This window comes from Hakea prostrata, chromosome 1 (assembly GCF_041222555.1).
Source record: "Hakea prostrata isolate BN-2017 chromosome 1, UWA_Hpros_2, whole genome shotgun sequence".
In the NCBI taxonomy this organism is placed as follows: domain Eukaryota; kingdom Viridiplantae; phylum Streptophyta; class Magnoliopsida; order Proteales; family Proteaceae; genus Hakea; species Hakea prostrata.
This window is the reverse complement of record NC_142600.1, coordinates 76057642-76080868: the sequence shown is the minus strand read 5'-3', so window position 1 is coordinate 76080868 and position 23227 is coordinate 76057642. Positions and strand designations below refer to the sequence as shown.

Genomic DNA, 23227 nt, shown 5'->3' with positions numbered 1-23227 from the left:
AGTCTCAAAAAACATAAGATATCTTATTGTTCAGATCAATTCACAAGGCAGTGTCTCTTCTTTCGTCATCTGAAGTTAGATGGGAGAGATTGGTCTCCTATCTGATATTTTGCATCTTAAATTATAATTTTTTGAATTTTGTGTTTATTACTAGGAATGGTAATACTACGATTGACCACTTGGCCCAAAAGGCCGGGCTCATGTGCATATGACAGTCTTGGCCATACTCCACTCCCTAGCCTGGCTCTTGGACTTATGTCAGTTCAATGCCTTGTATACTTCTCCTCTCAGTTAAAAAGAAAGAAGATTTAGAAAAATTATCGCGATCATCCAAGTTAAGAAAAAAGTTTCTCCATGAAATGGGGCAAAGGCTACTTGCATTACTATTGTAGCCCTTATGAGTTAATGGCACCCTACAATGGAGAAAACTAGTGGCTGCTGGTCCAAGTTGGGAAATAGGCTATCCATGAAAATAATATAAAAATACATGCATCATTATCCCTATTTGGACCACACGATGGTAGAAATCTCTATGTACATCAAAATTGATGTAGGTCTCATTCAAATTTAATAGTTGTATGAATACAATTTGACTTGTTCATGTATAACCCACAAATATTTTTCTATTTTCGTTCTACATGTGTATCATGATTCACTTTGTTGTATTCTCATTTATAGCACATGTTTTTGTTGAGTCAAACATTCAAACATCGATACCGATTAGCATTTCAACTCAAATCAACATTCTTTTACCGAGTGTTAGCCACCTAGGCACTGCAATTGATCAACAAAAGAACCAAAGCCATAAAAAACCACTGATTGATGGATCCAATCAATATTAGCATCCATCTCATATTGTCATCAACGTTAATGGTCATAGAAGTTGTCCTTATCATACGATATTCCACCTTATACTCAATTTCCTTCTTGATAAGTAGAAAATAGTTCTCGATCGGATCGAACCACGGTCAGTTCATTCATCCCAATCAAGACCAGTTTGAGAATTGAACCTAGAGGTATCATAAACTTGAAGGAGCCCGACGGTTATAGAAGGAGATGTGATCCCGTCAAACTCAGGATAGACGATCATGTTCTGTATGAAAACTATAACTAACTCGGATTGAGGGAGAAAAAACCTATGATTAGACAACTACAAATGAAACTTGTGAATAAACCCAACGGTCGAAAATATGAGCCATAAACGCTATATAAACTAGAGTATAACACAAAGGAAATGTAACTGAATCGTTCCTCTCCATTTTCACCTTTCAATTAAGCTTTGCAACTAGTTAGAGCTCTATGGTAGTGCCCTCATTGACTTAGCCTTCGGAGTTGGTTTCCCGACCATCGAGTCAGCCCATATCTAACATTGTTTTGCAGGAATTTCAGGGCTGATCCATTTTTAGACGCATCACTTCCTATCATTTCATTACCTAAGTATTGGAAAGTTTATCATTTTCTATCAAAATTCAAAAACCCATGCACAAATTGTAGATTTCAATTTGTATATCCTCTTTTATATTGTTATATAGAAGCCAGACTTAAATCATTGGAGAATCCTTCATCACTAGCTTATAGTTATGAAGCGACTAGTCTAAAGCTCAAAGATTCTCTAGGTTGGTTCTTAAAGTGTCATATGCTTCATTGTACAAGTACAGGACTTTGATTAACCTAAACTCTGTAGATTCCTTAGGTGTTGGTTCTTAAAGTATCCTATGCTTTATTGTATAAGTACAAGAATCAGACTCAATTATGGAAGGAGGACTAGAGACTTCTTCCATCAGCAAAAAAGCTAAGATTGATTTTTAGATAAAAAGGTAAATAACAAAGACAAGTAGGCCATGGCCAATCAAATCCCTTGATAAGGTGCTCCCATAACATACCCATGCATGCATCATCTAATGTATGACATGGTATGGTATGGTATGAGGTAGTGATGTCATGAGTGATGGACGAGTCATAAGCATGACTATGACTCATAACAATACCATCTAGATGATCTGATTATCAGTATTGTTAAATCCGCAAATCCCAAAGGTTGGAAGTCGGTGAGGTTTTCATTTTAATTAATAATAATTAGAGATAATTAATATTCTTAATCATCCCATAATTAAAAAAATAATAAAAATTATAATTAATAAACCCTAAAGCTGGATCACAGACCCAAAGAAACCATAGAAAATTGAATGAGTAATGATGTACAAAGGCTCGCACTGGCAGGAGCCACACGAGTGGTTGTTTGCATTATCTTCCAATCCTACGTGGCAAATCCAACGGTTACTCGTCGTTCATATCGAAACACGCCCCGAAATCTAGTTTATTATTATTTTCTTTCCTTTCTGAAGAAACCCAATACCTATCTAAATCTGAGGATTCCAAAAAGAGGAACTGACCAATAGGAAATCAACACGTACCTGGAACGCGCATGCTGCTGGATCGTACCCACCGTTAGATTTATCTAGGAAGATGTGACCGAGTAATCTCATGACACGTGTTCTTCGGTTTACGGCGTATAGGCGGTTTCGCATTGTGTTGTTGACTGGTGCAGCCGGTTACGATGTCGCTGCAATTCCCGCGAAGTATATAATCAGCTTCGTCGTACTCCGGGAGCCATGGCGGTTTCCGAAGTAACTGAGACGATTGGCTTAGTCCAGCTCGACTTTGAGGGTTAGGATTTAAATTTTCCTTTTCTCCTCCTTCTTTTCTCTCATTCTGTAATTTTAATTTGGATTTCGATTTTTTCTGTATCTGAATTTTGGTTTAAACTAATTCATTCGGCAGTGAGAATTTGTGTTCTTAATTATTTGTTTGTGTTTCGGTGATTTGCTGTTTTTTTTCCACTTTGATCTTTTAGTTTCTTATTATTTTCTGGGATTAGCTTGTGATTTGATCAATGGGATTTACAGCTTCAGTTAGATTAGAATTTTTGAAGTTTCATGTTTGATTTTGCAGTGGTTGATTTCTGGTTATTGAGTCTGATTTTTCTCGAATTTTGAATTCTTTTAAGAAGCTGAGACTGAAGCGCTTGGATGATGATGAATTTCTGAATTTTTATTCAGCAAAAGAATGTGAGATCGCTCAACAGTTGTTCGAGTAGAGTAATTTCTGTTTTTAAAGTTTCTTTGATTTCGTTCTTTTCGGAGGTCTCTTAAGTGGAATAAAATTAGGGTTTTATTTGCATTGCGAACTTTTAGCTTGGGCATCTGTTCTGGTTTCTTTCTTCACGTATCTTGGGTTTTTATTACTCGGACTAGGTAGCTTTTAGTCTTTCGCTTTGTCTTGTTTTCTTGTTCGCTTTCTTCACTATCCGTTACAGCTACTGTGTTTACTCCTTTCAGTGTCTTTGGTTATTAACTTTACTCTCCTTGCAGAGAACTTGAGAACTGGGTGGACTATTGTACTCTCGAAACAGTTGTCGGATTTGACCTCATAGATTCACTCCCATCTCTTTGGGGATCCACCAAGTCAGAGATAGGTGATAGTGGATCTGTCTCCACTTTCGCTGAAGAGCACCTCTTCCGTGATTTTGTGTTGAATTTACGTTGTGTTCTGGGAGTTCTTCAATAAGGCTTCGTCCGTTAATTATTCGCGAGGGTTTTTAGGGCTGGCTTTGGACAGTTACTTGGATTCCGGCCAGCAGTCTGGGGTGCCCCCAGTGGTACCGTCGAGGGTGGCTGGAGGCCCAAGCCAGTCATCCTCGAACTCTGGCATCTTTTATCAAGGAGATGGAAACCCTCACGTCCCACTAAACTCATACTTGAACTCAGCAAATTCGATTTCAGCAGGCCGTTCGAATTTGGTTCCCATCTCTGGGGACATGAATCGGACCGTCTTAAACAGCACAGCAAACTCCGGTCCAAGCGTTGGGGCAAGTTCATTGGTTACAGACGCTAATTCTGCACTTTCAGGTGGTCCTCACTTGCAGAGAAGTGCAAGTATAAACACAGAGTACCTGCGTGTCCCTGCATCGCCGATGTCGTTCTCTTCTATAGGAATTTCAGGTTCTTCCGTGATTGATGGATCGTCAATTGTTCAGCAGAGCTCTCATCAAGAGCAGGGATCACAACACGTACAACAGAGGCAGCCTCAGCAAAGGACTTCCTCAGCTACATCCCAGCCCACCACTCAAACGGGCCCAGTTTCTGTTCCTACTGGCCCTCAGTTATCCAACTCCTTAGCTCAGGAACCAAATAATTTATCCCAGATTCATAAGAAACCCAGACTTGATAACAGACAAGAGGATATGTTCCAGCAACAAGTTCTTCAACAGTTATTGCAAAGACCAGACACAATGCAGTTACAAGGTCACAATCCTCAATTACAAGCTATGATTCAGCAGCAGAGAATGCGACAGCAGCAGCAGCAGCAACAACAATTTTTGCAGACTCTGCCACAGATGCAGAGAGCCCATATGCAACAGCAGCAGCAGCAACAGCAGCAGCAGCAGCAGATGAGGCAACATCTTCAACAACAGGGCTTGCAGCCTGTGAAGCGCCCATATGAGAATGGCATATGTGCCCGTAGACTAATGCAGTACATATATCATCATCGTCATAGGCCATCTGTAAGTTGGTGTTGCCTGTGATATATAGGTTAAAGAGCTATGAAGCTGCATTTAGCTGTCTCAGTATTAATAATTGTCTGTTTTTGTCATGTTGGCAATTAAGCCATTGCACTATATGGAAAGTGCAACTCTCTTATACGTTACTTCTCTCCCAGGATAATAGCATAATCTATTGGAGGAAATTCGTTACAGAATATTTTGCTCCTCGTTCTAAGAAAAGATGGTGTTTGTCCTTATATGATAATGTTGGACATCATGCACTTGGAGTTTTCCCCCAGGCAGCCATGGTCAGTTTTTTGTGCCATCAATATATTCTTTCTACCAGTAACGGGTATTATTACTTTTTTATTAGCAATAAACATTAATGTTTTCCATCTGAATTACTTTCAGATCTGCTTTTTCCCCCTTCCATATATATCCTTGTAATTATTCTATGCATACGTTCATAAATATGCCCTCTTCTTCTTCCTTATTGGATTAGAATTATTTTACTTGTTCCAGGATGCGTGGCACTGTGACATTTGTGGCGCTAAATCCGGAAGGGGCTTCGGTAAGTGAAGAAGCACTATCTTATTAATAAAGTTCGGATTCATGTATTTCATGTTCTCTGACCACAAAATGTTACAGTTTCACAATTTCATGTACTTCCAGAACCTTCTGTCCTACTCTTATTACCAATAACGCTTGGATTATAATGTGTATATTTCTCCATTTTAAGTTTTCTGCTTAAATTTATTGGGCTCGTTATTAGTGATCAATGCTCTTGGCAATTCCATAATTTTTAACATTAAATCAATTACGCTCTACCATGTTCATGTCCCACAGCATAGTACGAGAACTCTGTGATATCCCTTTTCCTTTTTTATAGTAAAAAATTTCCCCTAGAGATTTCGAGATCAACTGCCTTGCAACTTAATATCTTGGTATCTCAGCCAAATTTGGTATATCATGGAATTTTATTGTAGTTTTAAGCTTCCCACGCAAATCTGGCTTTGATTTTGATGCTTTAGTTTTAACTAAAATAAAGTGCACCAACTCAGCAAGAACTTGGTCTAACTTGGTTTTATTTTTGATTTTAATGGTCTGGTGTGACAAATGCAACCCTTTCTGTCTGAGAGTCCTTAGTTGCATTTAGAAAGTTAAACTTGATTACATATTATTCAGGTTTTCACACAAGGGGGCCTCCTCTACAAGAAGTTGGAAACTTAGATACCCTCAAACCTCAGTGTAATATTTCTTGCAGCTGGTTTGTTCCATTTGGTCAGATCTCCCAAGATCTCACAAATATTTCTGTTTTTTCCATTTAACGAGACGAGAGAATTTGATTAGCACATCGGTCTGAAGTTCAGACTCTTGAGTTGTTACTTTGATAGTTGGATTATCATTTATACTTTGTAATTTGAACTATAAACATGTATATAAGGGTGTCAATTGCGTACCGAAACCGTTTGATCATACCAAATCGCGCCGTCTAAAACCACACCGTACCACACAGTTCAAAATTTGGTATGGTACATACCGAAACCAAATTTCTTCGGTACGGTTCCGGTACTCATAATGTCGGTATGTACCGAAACCGTACCGAATTCGTATTGTACCAAATTAAGGGATATAAATGTAATTTTACAATTAAAACACTTCACCTTTACCCTATCCTTAATTCCCTGTTTCAGTTTTTCGTTTTTTGCTTTATTCTTTTTCTTAGATTTACTTGCTTTGTCTCTATTAATTAGATTTACTTGTTTTGTCTCTATTAATATCTGATTCTATCGATTGTTTGATCGCAATTTCATTAGCATCTTAATGAACTAATAACAAAAGTGGCATGGGTTCGTTTATACCAAAATTTGTCCCACACTCGATACCATGTTTAAACCGTTTTCCCAAACCTATTTAATACCGAACTGTTTTTGCAAATACCAAAACCATACCATACCGTGTAAATTCGGTATGGTACAGTTCTGGTTTCGGTATTCAAAGTTGGTACCGTACTTAAACCGTACCGACTTACCGAAACTGTACCGATTGACACCCTTACATGTATACTGTTTAGACTTGTTTGAATTTTGAACTTTGAGCATTAATGACTAGGTATATTTTTTGGGTACAATAGGCTATTTTAAGGTTTCACTCCAGCATAGTGGTTTCCCTGTTGGGGACCAAAGTGGAACCCATATTTATACTTATCATTTTTTTTTCTTCATAAATATGATGTCACCACTTTGTTTAATAGGCTGGACAGCAAGTTTCAGCCCCAACTGAACCCTTTACCCTTGAGTTGGAGCCTCAAGTTTGGGGGGGGGGGGGGGAATTCCACCAACTTGGGAAGATCTTGTCAAGATCTCAAGGTAGCTCTCTGTTTTAGTTGGTGACATGGGCCTCGGGATAGAAATCTTGAACCAGACTATTGGAAGGGATTTTCTTGTTGACGCCCCTTCAGGTGTCAAATAGTTTGTATCCATATTCTTTTACATCTTTATGTTTGTGGATTTGAAGGTGGCATGATCGTATTTTCTAGTGTCACAGCCATATAGGGGTGAAATTTGGTAGAGAGGTAGAATCAAGGTCTCCTGCTCGGTTTCAATTGTGTCTGTTACTGACTATGGATTTGAAGGTGTCCCTATTGCATTTCAAAGTGCTGAGTCTCGCTTCATCCATATAGGGGTGCAATTTGTAGAGAGGTAAACCCATTGTGTCTTTCTCAGTGGTTAAGTTTGTCCAATTAAGTTTACCATGGATTACAAATGGGTGCTTCGACATACATGGGATGGTAAATTGATTGAGCTAGAGCCTTAAATTGGTATCTAACCCATCAACACTTTGAGATATCCAGTTTTCGTTGCCTTGGCAAGGTGTTTGATGGAGGAGCAATTCTTTGGATCAGTTGAAACCTTTGAGGAATCCATATGAAGATGGGTGATAGATAAATGAATTTATAAACTTTTATCTTTTTTTATTTTATTAGGCTAGTTAGCGATCAAATGAGGTACTCCTGTTGATTTTTCCTAAGTTTGATTACTGCTGGTTGTGTTTCTTAACCAAAGTTTGAAGGTGTCCTCTTGTCATCCCTATTCCCTCATTCCATGATTCTCTTGCCTCTGTACTTATTCTATTACTTTCCATTAATGCCCCTTTACATCTACCTTATTCTAGTTTGCCCTGATTTTACAATCTGTCCCTATGATTCTGCCTGGACAAGCCTTCAAGTCCCATCACTTCTTAGTTACAAATATCACCTTGAATTATCCAAAACTGATATATTGCCAGATTACCACTGGCTATTAGATTTGAGGTACTTGTTAATTGGTTGGGTGCACAAGTGATCCAAAATGTGTTGTTGGACATGCACCAGTAACCCATCCACAATACGAAATGTGAGATACCAAAACATGTCTGGACTCAACATTCTTCAGTCTATATTAGAACATGATGGTCACTTGAAAAACCAAATGTCTGATATCTGATGCCTCAATGAAGTCTGCTTTCTTATTCCAAGGTTGATCATGGTGATCTCCATCATAGCTCTTGAAACATCATAAATCACCCTCAAAGAAATGTGAGATAATCCCTCCTTGGTTACAAAGTTGAGCCCTAGCTGAACTTCCAAAGTGCCACTTTGAGTGAATGTCCCCCTCCAATATATAGACTGAAGAACCTAGAATTTGAAAAACCTAGAATTCCCTTGGGTTCAGGAATTTCGAATTAGCATCCATCAAAAGTTTGCATCTCAAAATCCATAGGAGTAAGCATTGAAAGCAATTATTGCAAATATTGGAGGAATAATTGGCTTTCAATCTCTAAAAGTTAACCAGAAGACCTCCATAAAAAAATAATGTTTTGTACTTGTGGGCCCTAACTGTGGCTCCCTGAATGATTACCTGGGTTACATATTATCAAAAGGATCTGACAGTATGGTTGTGCGGTAGGTTTTACAATTCCAGCGATTGGTTCTCCAATGAGATCCGTCCTTGACCTGTGTCTGCCTTTTTGTGGTTTTCTTCCTTGTCTCAGTGCCTAGTGATGTTTAATGCCTTCACTATGTGCTGCATGACAGTACATGGATTAGTCAACATGATAGAGGTCCATAAAAGCACACTAGTGCAATTTCAGCTTAAAATGAGTAGAGGGCATACCCAGCACTAAGGCTCCTGCTACTAGGATGTGGAGGGTCATCGTATTGCCCATTCTTCTGGTTGTTGTTTGTGAAGAGGACCTTTATTTTGGTTATAATGTGCTATTATGAAGGAAAGTGATGGAGATCCACTAGCCCACTTTTTTTTTCTTGTGGGTTTGTGCCTTTTTTTTTTTGGGGGGGGGGGGGGGGGTGTTACTTTGTGGAGAGCGGATTAACCTGGTATTTTTATATGTATTTGTCCTGATGAAGTCTTGGTTTTGTATGGTAGGCAGTAAGTTATATTAATCGGGGGGAGGGGGTGTTACTTTGTGGAGAGCAGATTAACCTGGTATTTTTATATGTATTTGTCCTGATGAAGTCTTGGTTTTGTATGGTAGGCAGTAAGTTGTATTAATCTGGTTCATATAGCTGATGGGGCTGAAAATTGTTAACTCCAACAATCATCTTGCAATCACCTGAAGTCTATTCATATGAATCTAGAGAAGCAGCCCTATTATTATTATTATTTAGAAAAAGGAGATCCAGTTGGTGAGTGGAGAAAGAAATGCTAGAAGTTTAAGAAGTCAATATTCTTCTGACATCAAGAATATTTTCTCAATTCTTCAGTTTTGATGAAATGGATTTAGTTCTTTCTGGTGGTTATTTTTACATTTGAATGAAGTGCATTCTGTAGTACATGAAATTGATAATCATCCATTCAGAGTAAGATAAACTTGTTAAGACCATCATATATGTATACAAGTATGCGTGTGAAATCGGTACTAAGCGTCACTTGCCTGTTGTCTTTATTGAACTGTTTTATGTTAGAAAAATAACTACCTTAGTTAATTTAATAGTAAAGGGGCATGGTATTTCCACAAAGAACATTACAAAGGCCAAAAGACAGCACAAATCAGCGTGCTTCCTGAGGCTTCTCTATCAACATTGTACTTTAACATTTCATTCACATGCTCTAGTTATGTTTGGGTCTGAATGTATTACAAAAGACACTAATGGGCCCACCAAATATGAAAATTATCTTCTAGGTTCTGGTTGTGCTGCATCAGACACTTTGTATTTGTATTCAACTTTGGTGGTAGATATTTTTCTTTCTTTGTCTCACTTCTATTCATATTTGGAACAGAGGCAACTTTCGATGTTCTCCCCCGGCTTAATAAAATCAAGTTTGACAGTGGTGTTATCGACGAACTTTTGTTTGTGGACCTGCCACGTGAATGTAGGTTTCCTTCAGGACTGATGATGCTGGAGTATGGGAAAGCAGTTCAAGAGAGTGTTTATGAGCAACTTCGTGTAGTTCGTGAGGGCCAACTTCGTATAATATTCACTCCTGACCTGAAAGTAAGGACATTATGTGCGTAGCATGGTAATGGGTTTCATTCTTAATTTCATATTGTTTGATCTCTTACAGTTGTGACTTTCCCTTATATAGATATTGTCCTGGGAATTCTGTGCACGGCGTCACGAGGAACTTTTGCCTCGTAGACTGGTAACACCACAGGTACTTGCCTTTGTTCTTTAGATTTTGCATTTACTTGCCTCCACAATCTTCTTAAAGGTACATGAAAGCTAGAAAGCTTTGGCTGGCTTAGTAACTTTTTTAGTAGTTTTCTAAGGCCAGATAATGTAGCCTTGGATTGATGGGTTTGACCAATGGCTATTTTGCCAACATTTTTATTAAAAGAAACTAAAGGAAAACTGTACCGACTGAGGCTTTTGGCCTTAAGGGTTTCAAGCATTTGTTATGAGGGGACTGTCTAGGGTTCATATGAATCAAATGTGAATGGGGCTTTAAAGGACTAATTTGCAGGCTAGGGTAAAGGTCTGGTAGTGGTTACTAAGATGGGGTTGGTTGAGGCAACATAGGAGAGGCTGGTCAAAGGAATTTGAAGGAGAATTAAGAGATGGGATGTAAATTGACTCCAGTTTCTGTAGGGGTGATGGTCTCCTTAGAAGGATGAGGTTTCTGATTGTTAAAAACTTAGGAAAACAGAAGTTGCACATTTTAGGCTTGTTAGGTTAGAGTTATCAGGTTTACGCTGGTTTGATGGAGCTTCAATAGGGATCGAGTGGAGGGGTTATGGGGGTAGTCTAGGGTTGAAATGAGGGTTGGAGTTGATGGTCATATCTGCTGATGATGTGAACCAGACCCAGGGCCACTCCAGGGGCCGAAACAGGGCCTAGGGTGGCAGCACAAAGGGCATTTCAGTAATTTGTATGAACAAAAATTGCACAAAGGGAATTTTGGTAATTTTGGTAATTTTGAGTGGCCTCAGCGAGTCCAGTAAGGGTTAGTTGGATTCAGCAGGCTGGTAGGAGTCCCTACTTCTGTTCTGGTGTTTGATTTAGTTTTGGTCAAGTTAAGAAAAACTCCTAGTCAGGTTAGGAGTCAAATTTGAGAAGGATTCCTTTAGTGGTAGTCCAAATTCTACTGGAGACTAGTCTTACTCTTGTTTTGCAATTTGAATCATTCTAGTTTGAGTCATGCGAGAGTCCTTAGTAGAATGGGACTCATAAGTAAGATATAAATCCTAGTTTGAATTGCTTTCGAATTTAGAGTCTAGTATGAATCCTTTAGTGTAAGGCTCTAAATATAGCCCTTTACTTGTAAACAAGACAGCTTATAAATTATTTAATAGACTTTGTAGGAAAAATTGATTTTGGGTCATGGATTTCCCGGGAGAAGGCCTGCGGCTGCTAGTGTTTCTTATTTTCTGCACTTATCAAGTTCCCTCTCCTTTGCAAGTACTTAAATCTGCCACTCCTGCCTCTACCCTTGCTATTCTCTTCTCTCCCATCAGAGACTTCTTTTCCCGCTGCCGAGCCTGTGGCAGCCCTTTCCTCTTTCCCCTAACCCTAGTTCTTCTGTTCCCCAATTCCCCATCCCCCAACCCCAATCTCCCATCACAGCCCTAGGTCAATACCCCCCCCCCCCTTTTCCTTCCCTAAGCCTCCCTATTGCACCTTCCCCTTTCCCCTCTTTTCTCTCTCTTGCGGCAGCCATAATTCTTCCCCAAAGTCTAAACCCTAGGTCTCCCCTCCCCTCTACCCCATCCCAATCCCTTTTGGCACAATTACACCCTCCCCTTTCTTAACTTTTGATCCCCATTCTCATCCCTAGATTCTCCTCAAAGCCCTAAAATTTCTGCACTTTATCTTCTTCCCCAAAATCCTAGTAACCCTAACCTTCTATCTTCTAGATCTCTCAAACCCTCTCAGTTGACCCCTCTTCTACATTCGACCCTAACCCTAGCCACTCCCTAGAAACCCTAAAACTAAAAACCCTAAATTTTCCCAAACCCTAGAACCTAAAGAGTGTCAATTCTGAAATAAAATTACAGCAAGGTTCAGGTTTGAAATTCCATAGACCTAGCCCTTCTAACACTAGCTGAACCTAGCTTGGCCCTTTTCCAAATCCTAGATCCTTCAAAAACAACCCCTACCTCATAACTGCAGAGTTCAAGGAACCCTAATTTACTGCTTAATTCTATCTAATTGATCCTGAACACTGGCCCTCAATTTGAGGGTTACATCAGCTGAATTGCAGGTTTGAGAGGTAGGGTGAGTGGGATAGGAGAAGGGGCAGGGTTGTAGTTTTGGTGGTGAGAATAAAAGGAAATTTGGGGGGGGGGGGATGTTGGGTATGGTATTATAAATCTCCTTATATGTGATGGAATATTATGTGAGGACTGCTTCCAGAGTCAGCATAGGAGTTGGGATTTGATCACCTTAAGTACCTAAAAGGATACTCCTGGACTTTGAACCACTGGGGGGAAGTCAACTCATAGCAACTCTCCACTTAAAAGAACTCTCAGTGGTTTGCACAGAAAAATGACATACACTTGGAACTTGTTATTCTTCCCCGTGGTTGGGGTATTGTTAAAGGGCTTACCACCCTTGCGATGGGTGTTAGTCACTAAAAATTGAAGTCTAACCCATATTTTTACCAAAACATCTCTCAAACAAGTGTTGGTTGCATTACTTGAGGCCTACCTACAAAGAAGTTGGTTACTATTGGGCTAGTGAAGTGGCATGAATGTCAAAATAAGGCCAAGTTATCCTATCCCAATTCGGTGGGGTTTTAGCAGTGCCCCAGCCCCCAGGAAACTTAGACTAGGCCTGGGTTTCTGAAACCAGCCTAACCTGGCTCTGTTGCACCTGTTGACAGTGCAATCATAAGGTTTTTGTTTTCTGAGTAGAGATTAGTGTTGACAGGCTCCTTCCCCCCTGGAGCATGTGCAGAGACTTGCCAGTGGGGCTAATATATAATTCCTGATGATAACAGTAAAGTTGGTCAAACTGTCCTTAATATAGTGGATATAAAGGGTCCCCATTTTTGGGATGGGGCTGGTCTTAGCAGACTGATTCCTTGAAAATCATTCTTAAGCTTTTAAGATGGGAGTCAGGTATCAATTTTGGTTTCTGCTTGGGAGTTTTTAGGCTTTTTATAGTTCATATTTCCTATGATTTCAATATTTTGCTATCAAGTGGTTACTGATTTGTGCCAGAGTGAGATCGCTTGAATCATCAACTTTGTTTCAATTTGTTTTTCATTGGTCAAGAGCATCTCATATACTGTTAGTTGGTTCTTTCTTATCGGGGGCGGGGTGAACGGGGAACAGAGGCCCTATTTTCTTCTTTGGTTTCACACATTTTGCACTCAGCCATTTAAACGAATTGCATTCTGCAATTAGTGGTGCAACCAATATCCAGCAGTAGAGATGAGTTCTTACTCTGTTTCATATGTTGAAAGCAGAAATTCTGCAGTAAATCAACTGATGATTTGGAGTTTGAATGTATTCTTTCTCATAGATGAGTCATTTGACACTCGTGATCTTGCAAATTGACATATTTCTTCATGTTCGCAGGTGAACCAGTTGCTACAGGTTGCACAGAAATATCAAAATAGCGTTGCTGATAGTGGATCTGCTGGACTGTCAGCTGAGGCTCTCCAAACAAACTGCAATATGTGAGTCCCGACCCCCTGCTTCTTCATTTTTCTTTGTTTGTTGGGGCCTGGAAGTTTCCTTCCTATGGTGTTCTACTTGATTATCTTCTTCTGTCTGTTGGAACGTATCGCATCTTTTGATGATTTTCATCCCAAAGTCTACAAACGTAAGACAAGAATCGGAGTATGACAAACCCCATTCAGGATCAAAAGAAATCGAAAAAAGGGTACCCAAAGAGAATAGATCTCAAAAGAAATCTCAACTTTTCTTTGAAACCTCAGGTAGGGTTGTCTCTGCTGATTTGGTTGATGGAGATGTACCCTGACCATAGTTGTCACATGTCTAGGTATGAGAATCTAATAGATCAACGCGACTATCTGTTTTGACTATAAATTCCAAATTTTGTAGCATTCTTCAACTTAAGCTGAGTTTTGGAATCAAGAACCGATGGACTGGTGAAAGAGGGGGGGGGGGCAGTGGGCAAGGGAATGGGAAAAAGGTGGTGTGGAAATCTCACCGATCCTAGCCTAGGATTTCCACAAAGGCCCAACTAAGATTTTATTAATCAAATCCGTGTGCAATGCTTTTAGACCCTCAAAAGTCATAGAAGACTCAAAAATAAACTTCGACAGTAAAATAGAATGACCTAATCCCATCTTTAACCAATAATATAATCTAAATTGGCTAGGAATCTGAAATAATAAAGGAAATAGACTCAAAATATGACTCTAGTTCAAGTATTGAAGTAGCCATGTTTTCCTGTTCTCAAAATAATAATAGGGATAATTACTATTGGCCCCCTGTACTTTGATTTTATTACTATTGTATCCCCTGTACTTTTCAAAATTACTAATCCAACATTTAACTTTGTCTACAATTACTATTGCCCCCCTACTGTTAAGTTCCGTTAGTTTACTGATGATGTGGCATCTTTATATTTTCTCAAAAACCTCAAAATATCCTTATACTTATCTCTTTACTTATTTACCATTTTGTCAAGTTACAGTAGTACCCTTAATTAATTGTGGAGAAAAAAGTAACTATAATCCGTTTTATTCTAAAAAAAAACACTAAATAAAGAAAGAATGATTGAATAAAATTCAAATAGAAACCGAAGATGAAGGAAAATCGAATTCAACTAAAATTGGAAATTGAATATCACCTAAAATATTTTCAAAATAAATAAAGTTTAGTGAAGTTGGGAAACCAAATTGGATTTGGATTTTTCTCATTTCTTTAATTCAAAATAAATGAATTCAAAATAAATGAAGTGTAGTGAAGGTGGGAAAACAAATCGGATTTGGATTTTTCCTATTTCTTTAATTCAAAATAAATGAATTAAAAATAAATGAAGTTTAGTGAAGGTGGGAAACCAATTTGGAGTTTATTCATTAATTCAAAATAAATAAAGTTTACGGTAAAATTGACATTTAATTTGGTTTTTATTAATGGGGTAGCATCGTCTTTTGATTTATTAATTTTAATGAAGGGCAAATTAGACATTACATATTCAAACTTAACGGCTACTTAACACCGTTATAAGGAAGGGGGGCAAAAGTAATTTTGTAAAAAACAGGGTTTTATTAGTAATAAAATCAAACTACAGGGGGCAACAGTAATTATCCCATAATAATAATAATAAATTCCATTTTCTGAATTCTACTTGTATTTTAGAGTAATTAGAGTGCCCAATTACAAATATCCCATGGGATCAAAGTTCCCATATGTATATATCCCAAGTCCCAACACACAAAGCTTATTTCAAATAAAACAGCTGTTAAGTGATTTGTCTATGTCATTTACTTTATACTCTTTTTGGGGTTAACATTTACTTTATACACTCACATTCAGTGGATTAGCTATTCTTCTTATCTAGAGCAATGTGTGAATGATGCATGATAATTTTCTTCTCTTTTTTTGTCTCTCTTTTTTTTTTTTTGAAGGGTGGGGGTGGGGTGGGGGAAGGGAGAGGGTTGGGGGCCTAACCCGAGGATAGGTAGTATGAACCCTAGCTTCAGGTAACACTTCTAACAAGATCACATGCATCACAAAAATAGGTGAACATCGAACAAGGTCAGGAGTGAACCTTATCAAATTTTATGCAAATTCAGGTTAACCATAAGATGATGTGTGATAATAAAAAAGTATCTGCCTTGGTGATGAAGTGGAAGTCTGAGTGATGCCTTTGGTTAAGCAAGAAAACATCTGCTTTGGTCACCAATGTGTCATGCTGGTCGTAAGTGGCACCTTGATTTGTCTTGAAATCAAACCAGTATGCTTTATTTGCAATTCCCCCCCCCCCTTGTTTTTTTGCCGGGGGGGGTTGGAGGGTTAGGGTAGATCTGTTTCTTAGTTTTTTATTTTTCCCCCTCTATTCGTTTTCTTTTCATTTCAAAATATGAAAATGGGATTTACTTCACTACTATAATTATGTTTAGGTTATTATGCTTGTTTCTTTCATTATTTTAGTTTTGTGGTCAATGTATTATGTGCATAGCTTGCATGGACTTTGTTACATTCAAGGTGTCACGACCCCAGTTTCATAGGCTTGGTGGGGCCCACATTATGGACATTTAACTAGGGCACGTGACAGTTCCTTCCTTTATCAACCTGTTTATAAACTACTACAACAAAATACTAAACTAAACATTCTCAAGAACAAACAAACAACCTGTTTGACAGTTTGACTCATAAACATATGTACACAGTGTAAAGCCATGTTATGTTTACATTTGACCTTTCAACAGTGTCTAGTAAAGTATATACGATCTTAAAAGAAATATATACATTCACAGTTAAGTTAAACCAACATCAGTTGCAACAAAAAGAAAAAGGTTTCTATCTTCAACTTTAAAGGTACTATCAGGTGGCATTACCCTTGCCCTTATCACGTATCTAAGGACCTGTCAACATTTTCAATAATGAGCTTTGCCGCCCAGTAAGCAATATAGACAACCATGTAAGTAAGTCAGGCAATTCATCATTCATCAATTATCACATCAAAGTCACATAACATTATGCATTTCAATTTTCTTTTCATTTATTTTCCTTTCTGTTATCTGACATTATAGTCTTAAGCCTAGGCAAATTTAGAGGATATACATTTCTCTTCACCACCGAAGTGGCTTCTGTCCCTTCACCACCGAAGTGGTTTCTAGGCACAAGGCCTTGCCATCGGCACAAACTCATTCTTTTCACTTTTCAGTCTTGCTTCATGCCTTCCCATTTGGGTACATTAAGCACCAGGATTTACAGAAGCCATTACATTTTCATTTCTTTTTCTTTTACTCTTTTCATATTCAATTCAGCATTGCGTTACCATGCTCAGTCTATCTCAATGTATCTTTTTCATTTCAATCATCATTCAGTTTCATCTGAACACAGTTCATGCAATTCAATCATTTAAATATGAGAGCATGATAATTTACATTTAACATGCATAAGCGTCCTTTCAAATTCATGATTAACAATTCAAGAATACTATCAACATTCCAATTCAAACAGTTCAATCAAGTCATTAATCTGTCATCCAATCCCAGCATTTTTGTTCAATACACAAAGACATATATCATGCACTTTCCATAATTTGCATCAACAAATAAATAAAATAGATTTCATGTCATCATGTGAATGCTACATGTCTACTAAAGGGAATCACCCACTTAACATACATAGGTTGATCAATATCACTTACTTGTTCCTGTTCCATGCGTGTGTGTCTTGACCCTGGTTCCGTTAAAATCCGCTCTTCCTCCTGTACCCCGAATAATTACTGGCTATTTCGAATACGCGGGAACCAACGGGAGATTTTCCCCTTTTATTTAATTTTCTCTCTCCTCTCTCCTCTCTCCTCTCTCCTCCCGGTCTTCCTCTCTTTGCTCTCTTGTCTTCCTCTTCTCTCTCTTCTCCTCCCCACTCTTTCTCTCTCCTCTAGGCCTTTAATGGCTTCTCTACACTTTCTCTATTTCTCTCTGATTTTGCATTCATTACTTCACTTCCACTTCTCCACTCCTCTCTTATCTACATTTTTAATTCTATCTCTCCCTTATTCTCCTCTTTTAATGGCTGTTTCTCCTCTCCTCTTGTTCTCTTTCTCTCTCTTATGCTCTATACTTTCTTCTCTCTCCTCTTTCACCCTTTAATGGCTCCTATACTGAAGTCTTTCTCCTTTCTTCTGTTTCTCTTACTTCTATTATGTTTACATGCAAAAACTACCTTTCACATTTTAATATTAACTTTTTCATTCAATTCCTCTTCCCTCTCATACCCTAAAACCTAACATATAATATATGATTAACAGCTCATGCATTTATGCATGCTCCCTTTCATGAGAAAAGTACCACGTAGGTGGGAGAGAGAGGGAGGTGTCATTGTCTCCTTCTCTCTCTCTTAATCTTTTGCCATGATATAACATATGTAATATATATAATATATTATTTAATATTTAATATATATATATATATATATTATATACATGTATAAAATGTATTATGTATACACATGTAGATTTAATTATATAGTGGGCTTCTTCATGGGCTTATGGGTCTGCTCTATTATCTTACGTAGGACCCACTCTTGATGTGCTAATATTAGTACCTCCGGGTTCAAAAAATTATGTTGATCATTTCCTCGTTTTCAGTTCAATCTAATTCCACTGTTGTGGACCCACAAACGATGTCTAACCTCGACCAAAATGTGAATTGGAATCTAGCCTCATTTGAGCTATTCTTTAACTACACTCAAATCATTTGATTAAACCATCAAACCAACCATCATAATCTTTTAATAATCTTAAAGACTGACACATTCACACACAATAATAAAATAATAATATAAGAAGATGCGGGGCATCACACAAGGAGTGGCTTCATGGTTATTGTACAAGTTAGTGTGGTTTGTTATATTCATGGTATTGGTCTGATGGGGGTTAGCTTTATGGAGTAACAAGTAGAAAGTGGCACGTAGGCAGGAGTTATTGGAAAGATTAGCAGAGTTGTGGGCTATAAGAGCCACGTGGTACTACTTAAGAGATGAAGGAAACAAAAGTAGATGTAATGATGCAAACCCAGGTTTAGGGTTAGACTTCAGGATCTTCTAATTAAATTCCAGCACTCAACTGGGGTTTATGGAGGCTTTGGCTAAGGGTTTTAGGGGTTATAAGGCTGCTGGTGTGATTTCAGGTCTGAAATGAAGTAGGAATTCAACTTAGATATGGAAATTCCAGTCCTTGACCAACTAGGACTCAATTGATGTTAGGGTTTTGGGAATGGGTTTTGGCTGGATAGGGTTGCTGGTTCTAATATTCAAAACTGTTTTCTATAGATGTTCTTCAACCAGAACCAGATGTGATGATTAATGCTTAAGAAATTTCAGAATCTGAATTTCTGGAAATTCTGAAAATTTTGCAATCCAAGGAAGAAGATGAATTGCAGGTTTTTGTTTAAACTCCACATAAGGCTGGATTGGGGGAAATAAGATTAGGAATAGGTTCTAGGCTTAAGGGCGACCAAGGAAAAAGGGTTCAATTGAGGCTGGGAATATGGGTTTCCTATTAGGGTTAGGACTGTAAACTTGGGGAAGAAGAAGAGGATGGGAGATGGCTTCTAGGGGTTAGGGAAGGGCTGGAATTTGCAGAGAATTAAAGGGAGAGATTGGGAAGGGCTGCAGACTGAAGAGGGGAATGTTAAGGGCTGGGGTGGGGGGCTTAGTACTTGGTTGATGAACTGCAGGAACTTCAGTTGAATGCTTTAAACAGTGAGTGAATGTCTTGAAAGTTGGAAGAAACAAAACACCAAGCCAGCTGCAGGGTCTCCTCCAAGGATCCCTGCGACTGCCCAAGTCAATATTCAGACTCTATTTTCATTCAATCAATCAAATCTCCAAATAACTTACACTAGAAAGGCTTTTTATAGCTTGAAACAAAGGAGGTGGACTCTAATAAGGAAACTTCGTTGCTAAGCAACCCAAACTTACTAGACTAACACCTAGAAGTTAGGACTCCTTATTAGGAAATAACTATTTCCTAACTTACAACTCAATGACCCTTAATAGAAGGAAACAACACTCACTCAATCACCAAGACTCCAATTTATAAAATAAAATCAAATTAAAAAAACAGAATCAATTCTGAACTAACCCTACTAAATAGACTCGATTCTAGGGGAGACATTGACTATGTACATGATGGATGACGTTTAATTTAATGTATCCGAGACACCATCACTCGATCTACACCGTGACGGTGTCGAATTTAATTATTTGAAACTGACTAAATATTTGCTGTGATTATTTAAAAATTGAAAAAAAAAACCCAATTATTATATTATACTTATATATAATTATGATGTGGCTATTATGACTGCTCTTATATTTTTTTTAATGTAATTGATAAATTAATAATGATTAAAAAAATAGTTTTAAAAAGCCAAAAATTTCTAGAATTCGAGAATAATTTAGGATATGCTTTATTTTTGTTTACGGCTTATTATTAGAGTTTTGGTAATGCTTTTTAAGATATGATGTACTTTTCATACTTGTCAGAACGGACATGCATGTCTCTCAAGTGGTAACATATGAATGAGTACTATTCACTGTTGTTTTTTTATAATGCTAAATACATCCTCCACTGTGTTATTTATGCTTTATATAGGATGTATGCAAAAACCCTTCAAAATAAGGGCCAAAGCCACCCATTGAAATTTCCTGGAAGAAGTGCCAAGTTTTGGCCGAGATGGTCGAAATTTCCCTAACATTTCGGTTTCAAGGCTGGCCGAAGTAGGCCTCAAAACTGGGAGTTCGAACCTTGTTTATAATTCACCAGGGCAGGACATGTGTGGATAATGGGACAGCCAACACTAACTTTTCTCCACTACTAAGAATAGTATATCAAAAGCATTTCTTCAGTTGTATTTAATTGTGATGTTATAATTCACTAGTGCATGACGTATGTATTCCATTTTCTGTGTGATCATGTTATTTATTTTTGGGGTCTCTAAATATATTCACATGGACACTGTTGGTAAATTAGGACTTAATTCAATACATAACTTGTTCTCTTATGAATATTGGTTGCCACTATTTCTTCCTCTAGCACATTCCTCCCCTCAAAGCTCAGAGTGATTTTAATGATTTGCAGTTGCCAAGTGGTGAAGTTTGATATTTACCTGTCTAAAGGGGCTTTGTATTTTGCCTATTTAATTTGCATTTCTCCATAATATATCTGTTTGTTCACATGTATGTCATGCTGGTGTGTTTGCGTCTATGCATCGCATACAGTTGCCGTATTTGCATCTATGCATTGCCTATTGCTTGTATGTTAATTCCTAGGGACATTGTTGATTTAGATGGTTGAAGTATGACGGTGGACCTGAATCTGATGTTGCGTCTGACTCTCTCTCTCTCTTTCTCTATTTTTTTTCCCACTTTTTCTAGGCATAGGGATTCAGTTTTCTCTGTAGACATGAATCTGATGTTGAGTCTTTGCTTTCTTCTTTCCTCTTCTTTTTCTACTTTCAAAATGCTAGGTTTCTGACAGCTGGGCGCCAGCTAGCAAGGAATTTGGAGTTACAGTCACTTAATGACTTGGGATTTTCGAAAAGATATGTTCGGTGCTTGCAGGTATACCTTTTGTTGTTGTTGTTTTTTTTTTTTTTTGTTTTTCCTTTCTCCCTGCACACCTTTTTTTGTCCCCCCCCCCCCCCCCTCATTCACTCTGATATATTCACGTTCTGTCTTGTCTTTGTTTGCAGATAGCTGAAGTTGTAAATAGTATGAAAGACTTGATAGATTTCGGACGGGAGCGAAGTATTGGACCCATTGGTAAGTTGCCTGCTACTACTGTTACTCCTCTAATTCACCCCTGCGTGCCCACACGCACACCCACCCACGCATGCACACTAAAATAGCCCCACAACCCCAAAAAGAAAAAGGAGAGGAAAAGAAAAGCAACATTAAGCAAAAACTCTGGGTGGCAAATTGGCTTTCTTCTATCTCTGATCATACTTCAAATACTTTCCTTCTGTGACAGTTGTAAATTAGTCAAGTGAGGTAATGTCCTAGCATTTGACTACAGATGAGTGATTAGATCCTCAACAAATATTTGGTTGATTGTGATTGCCTATATTCGGACTTTCTGAATATTCTTGAAATTAGGTGTTTATAAGTAGTTGTCATTCTCTTTCCTATCTGAAAGATGACCGTATTTGCAGAGAGCTTGAAGACCTATCCTAGACAGTCTGCTGCAGCCAAGTTGCAGATGCAGAAGATGCAGGAAATGGAGCAGGTAGCAAGTGCTCAAGGGCTGCCCACTGACCGTAACACACTCAGTAAGCTAATGACAATGCATCCTAATTTGTTGAGCAATCATCCAAATGGTAACCACATGGTTGGTGGTGCCGGAGTCTTGAACAGTTCAGCACCGTCTGCTGTTGCCATGAGCAATTACCAGAACTTGCTGAGACAGAACTCTTTGAATTCGAACTCAAACATGCTTCAACCGGAAGCTCCATCTGCTTTCAGTGGCTCCAGCCAAGCACAGTCATCACCATTCCAAGGTCCTGGATCTCTACCACCGGTGTCCATGCAGAATGTTCCCGGTAATGGCTTGGGAAACCCAAATCCCCATCAGCAGCAACAGCCATCACTAAATGCTAGTAGCAATCAAATCATCCAACAGAACCATCCTCAGTCTTCTCAGGGAAACCAGAACTTACCACACCACATGATCCAGCAGCTGTTGCAGGAGATGAGTAATAATGGCTCTGGGGTACAACAGCAGCAGCAGCAGCCGCTTCAGTCACAGCCACCATTACAGCAGCATCAACAGCAACAACACAAGGCATATAGTGGGCAGAATGCAAATGGGAATGTGGTGGAGGATGTATTCAATAGCTTCAATGGAACTGCTGCAAGTGGGGGCATGCAAATGCGCACTGTAGGGGGCACAGGTATGGTCAGTAATGGGTTAGGAGGGTTTGGGAACAACTCTGTTGCTGCTGCCAATGCATCTGCTGGTGCTATGGGTATGGCTCCAAAACGGAATAGCAGTTTCAAGGCTGCCTCTAACAGCAACTATACAGGTGGGGTTGGTGGAAATGGGAACGATAATAGCTTTAATCAGAGATCAAGTGATTTGCCACAAAATCTTCATCTGTCAGAAATGGTTCAGGATATCTCTAACGAGTTTACGGATAATGGGATATTTAACAGTGACCCTGGGGACATTGGCTATGACTGGAAGGCTTGAGTGTGACTGACCGACTGACCAAGTGATACTTATTGGCTGTAGTGATCCATTGTGGAGGCAACTCTATCCTGGCAAAGAAGCGCTTTTGTACAGAAACCTGATAATCGTGCTTTTTGTACTTCTAGCTTTTCGTTTCTCTTTTTTATCCTCGCTTTTGGGTAAAGGATTTTTCTTTTTTAAAACGAACAGAGTATTGCTGGGATTTTAGCTGTCTAGTATGTTAGGTTGGCAGTTTTGAGGTTTGCCATTTCTGGGAAGTGTAATCTATTCCTCCAGTGAAATACTATATATCATACGGGTCCAATTCCACCTCTCTCTCTCTCCTTTAATTTGTGCAA

At 38.6% G+C, this 23227-nt stretch overlaps 1 protein-coding gene across 1 annotated transcript; it reads left to right on the top strand.

Moving 5' to 3' along the window:
- The first annotated feature begins 3535 nt into the window (after window positions 1-3535).
- LOC149030143 (putative transcriptional regulator SLK2) lies at window positions 3536-23210 on the top strand. Its single transcript, XM_089142454.1, has 9 exons — window positions 3536-4564; window positions 4720-4851; window positions 5066-5114; window positions 9823-10037; window positions 10129-10197; window positions 13565-13665; window positions 21169-21262; window positions 21394-21463; window positions 21853-23210. Exons 1-9 carry the CDS (start codon window positions 3818-3820, stop codon window positions 22887-22889), a joined length of 2514 nt encoding a protein of 837 aa, XP_088998580.1. The 5' UTR covers window positions 3536-3817; the 3' UTR covers window positions 22890-23210.
- The last annotated feature ends 17 nt before the right edge of the window (window positions 23211-23227 follow it).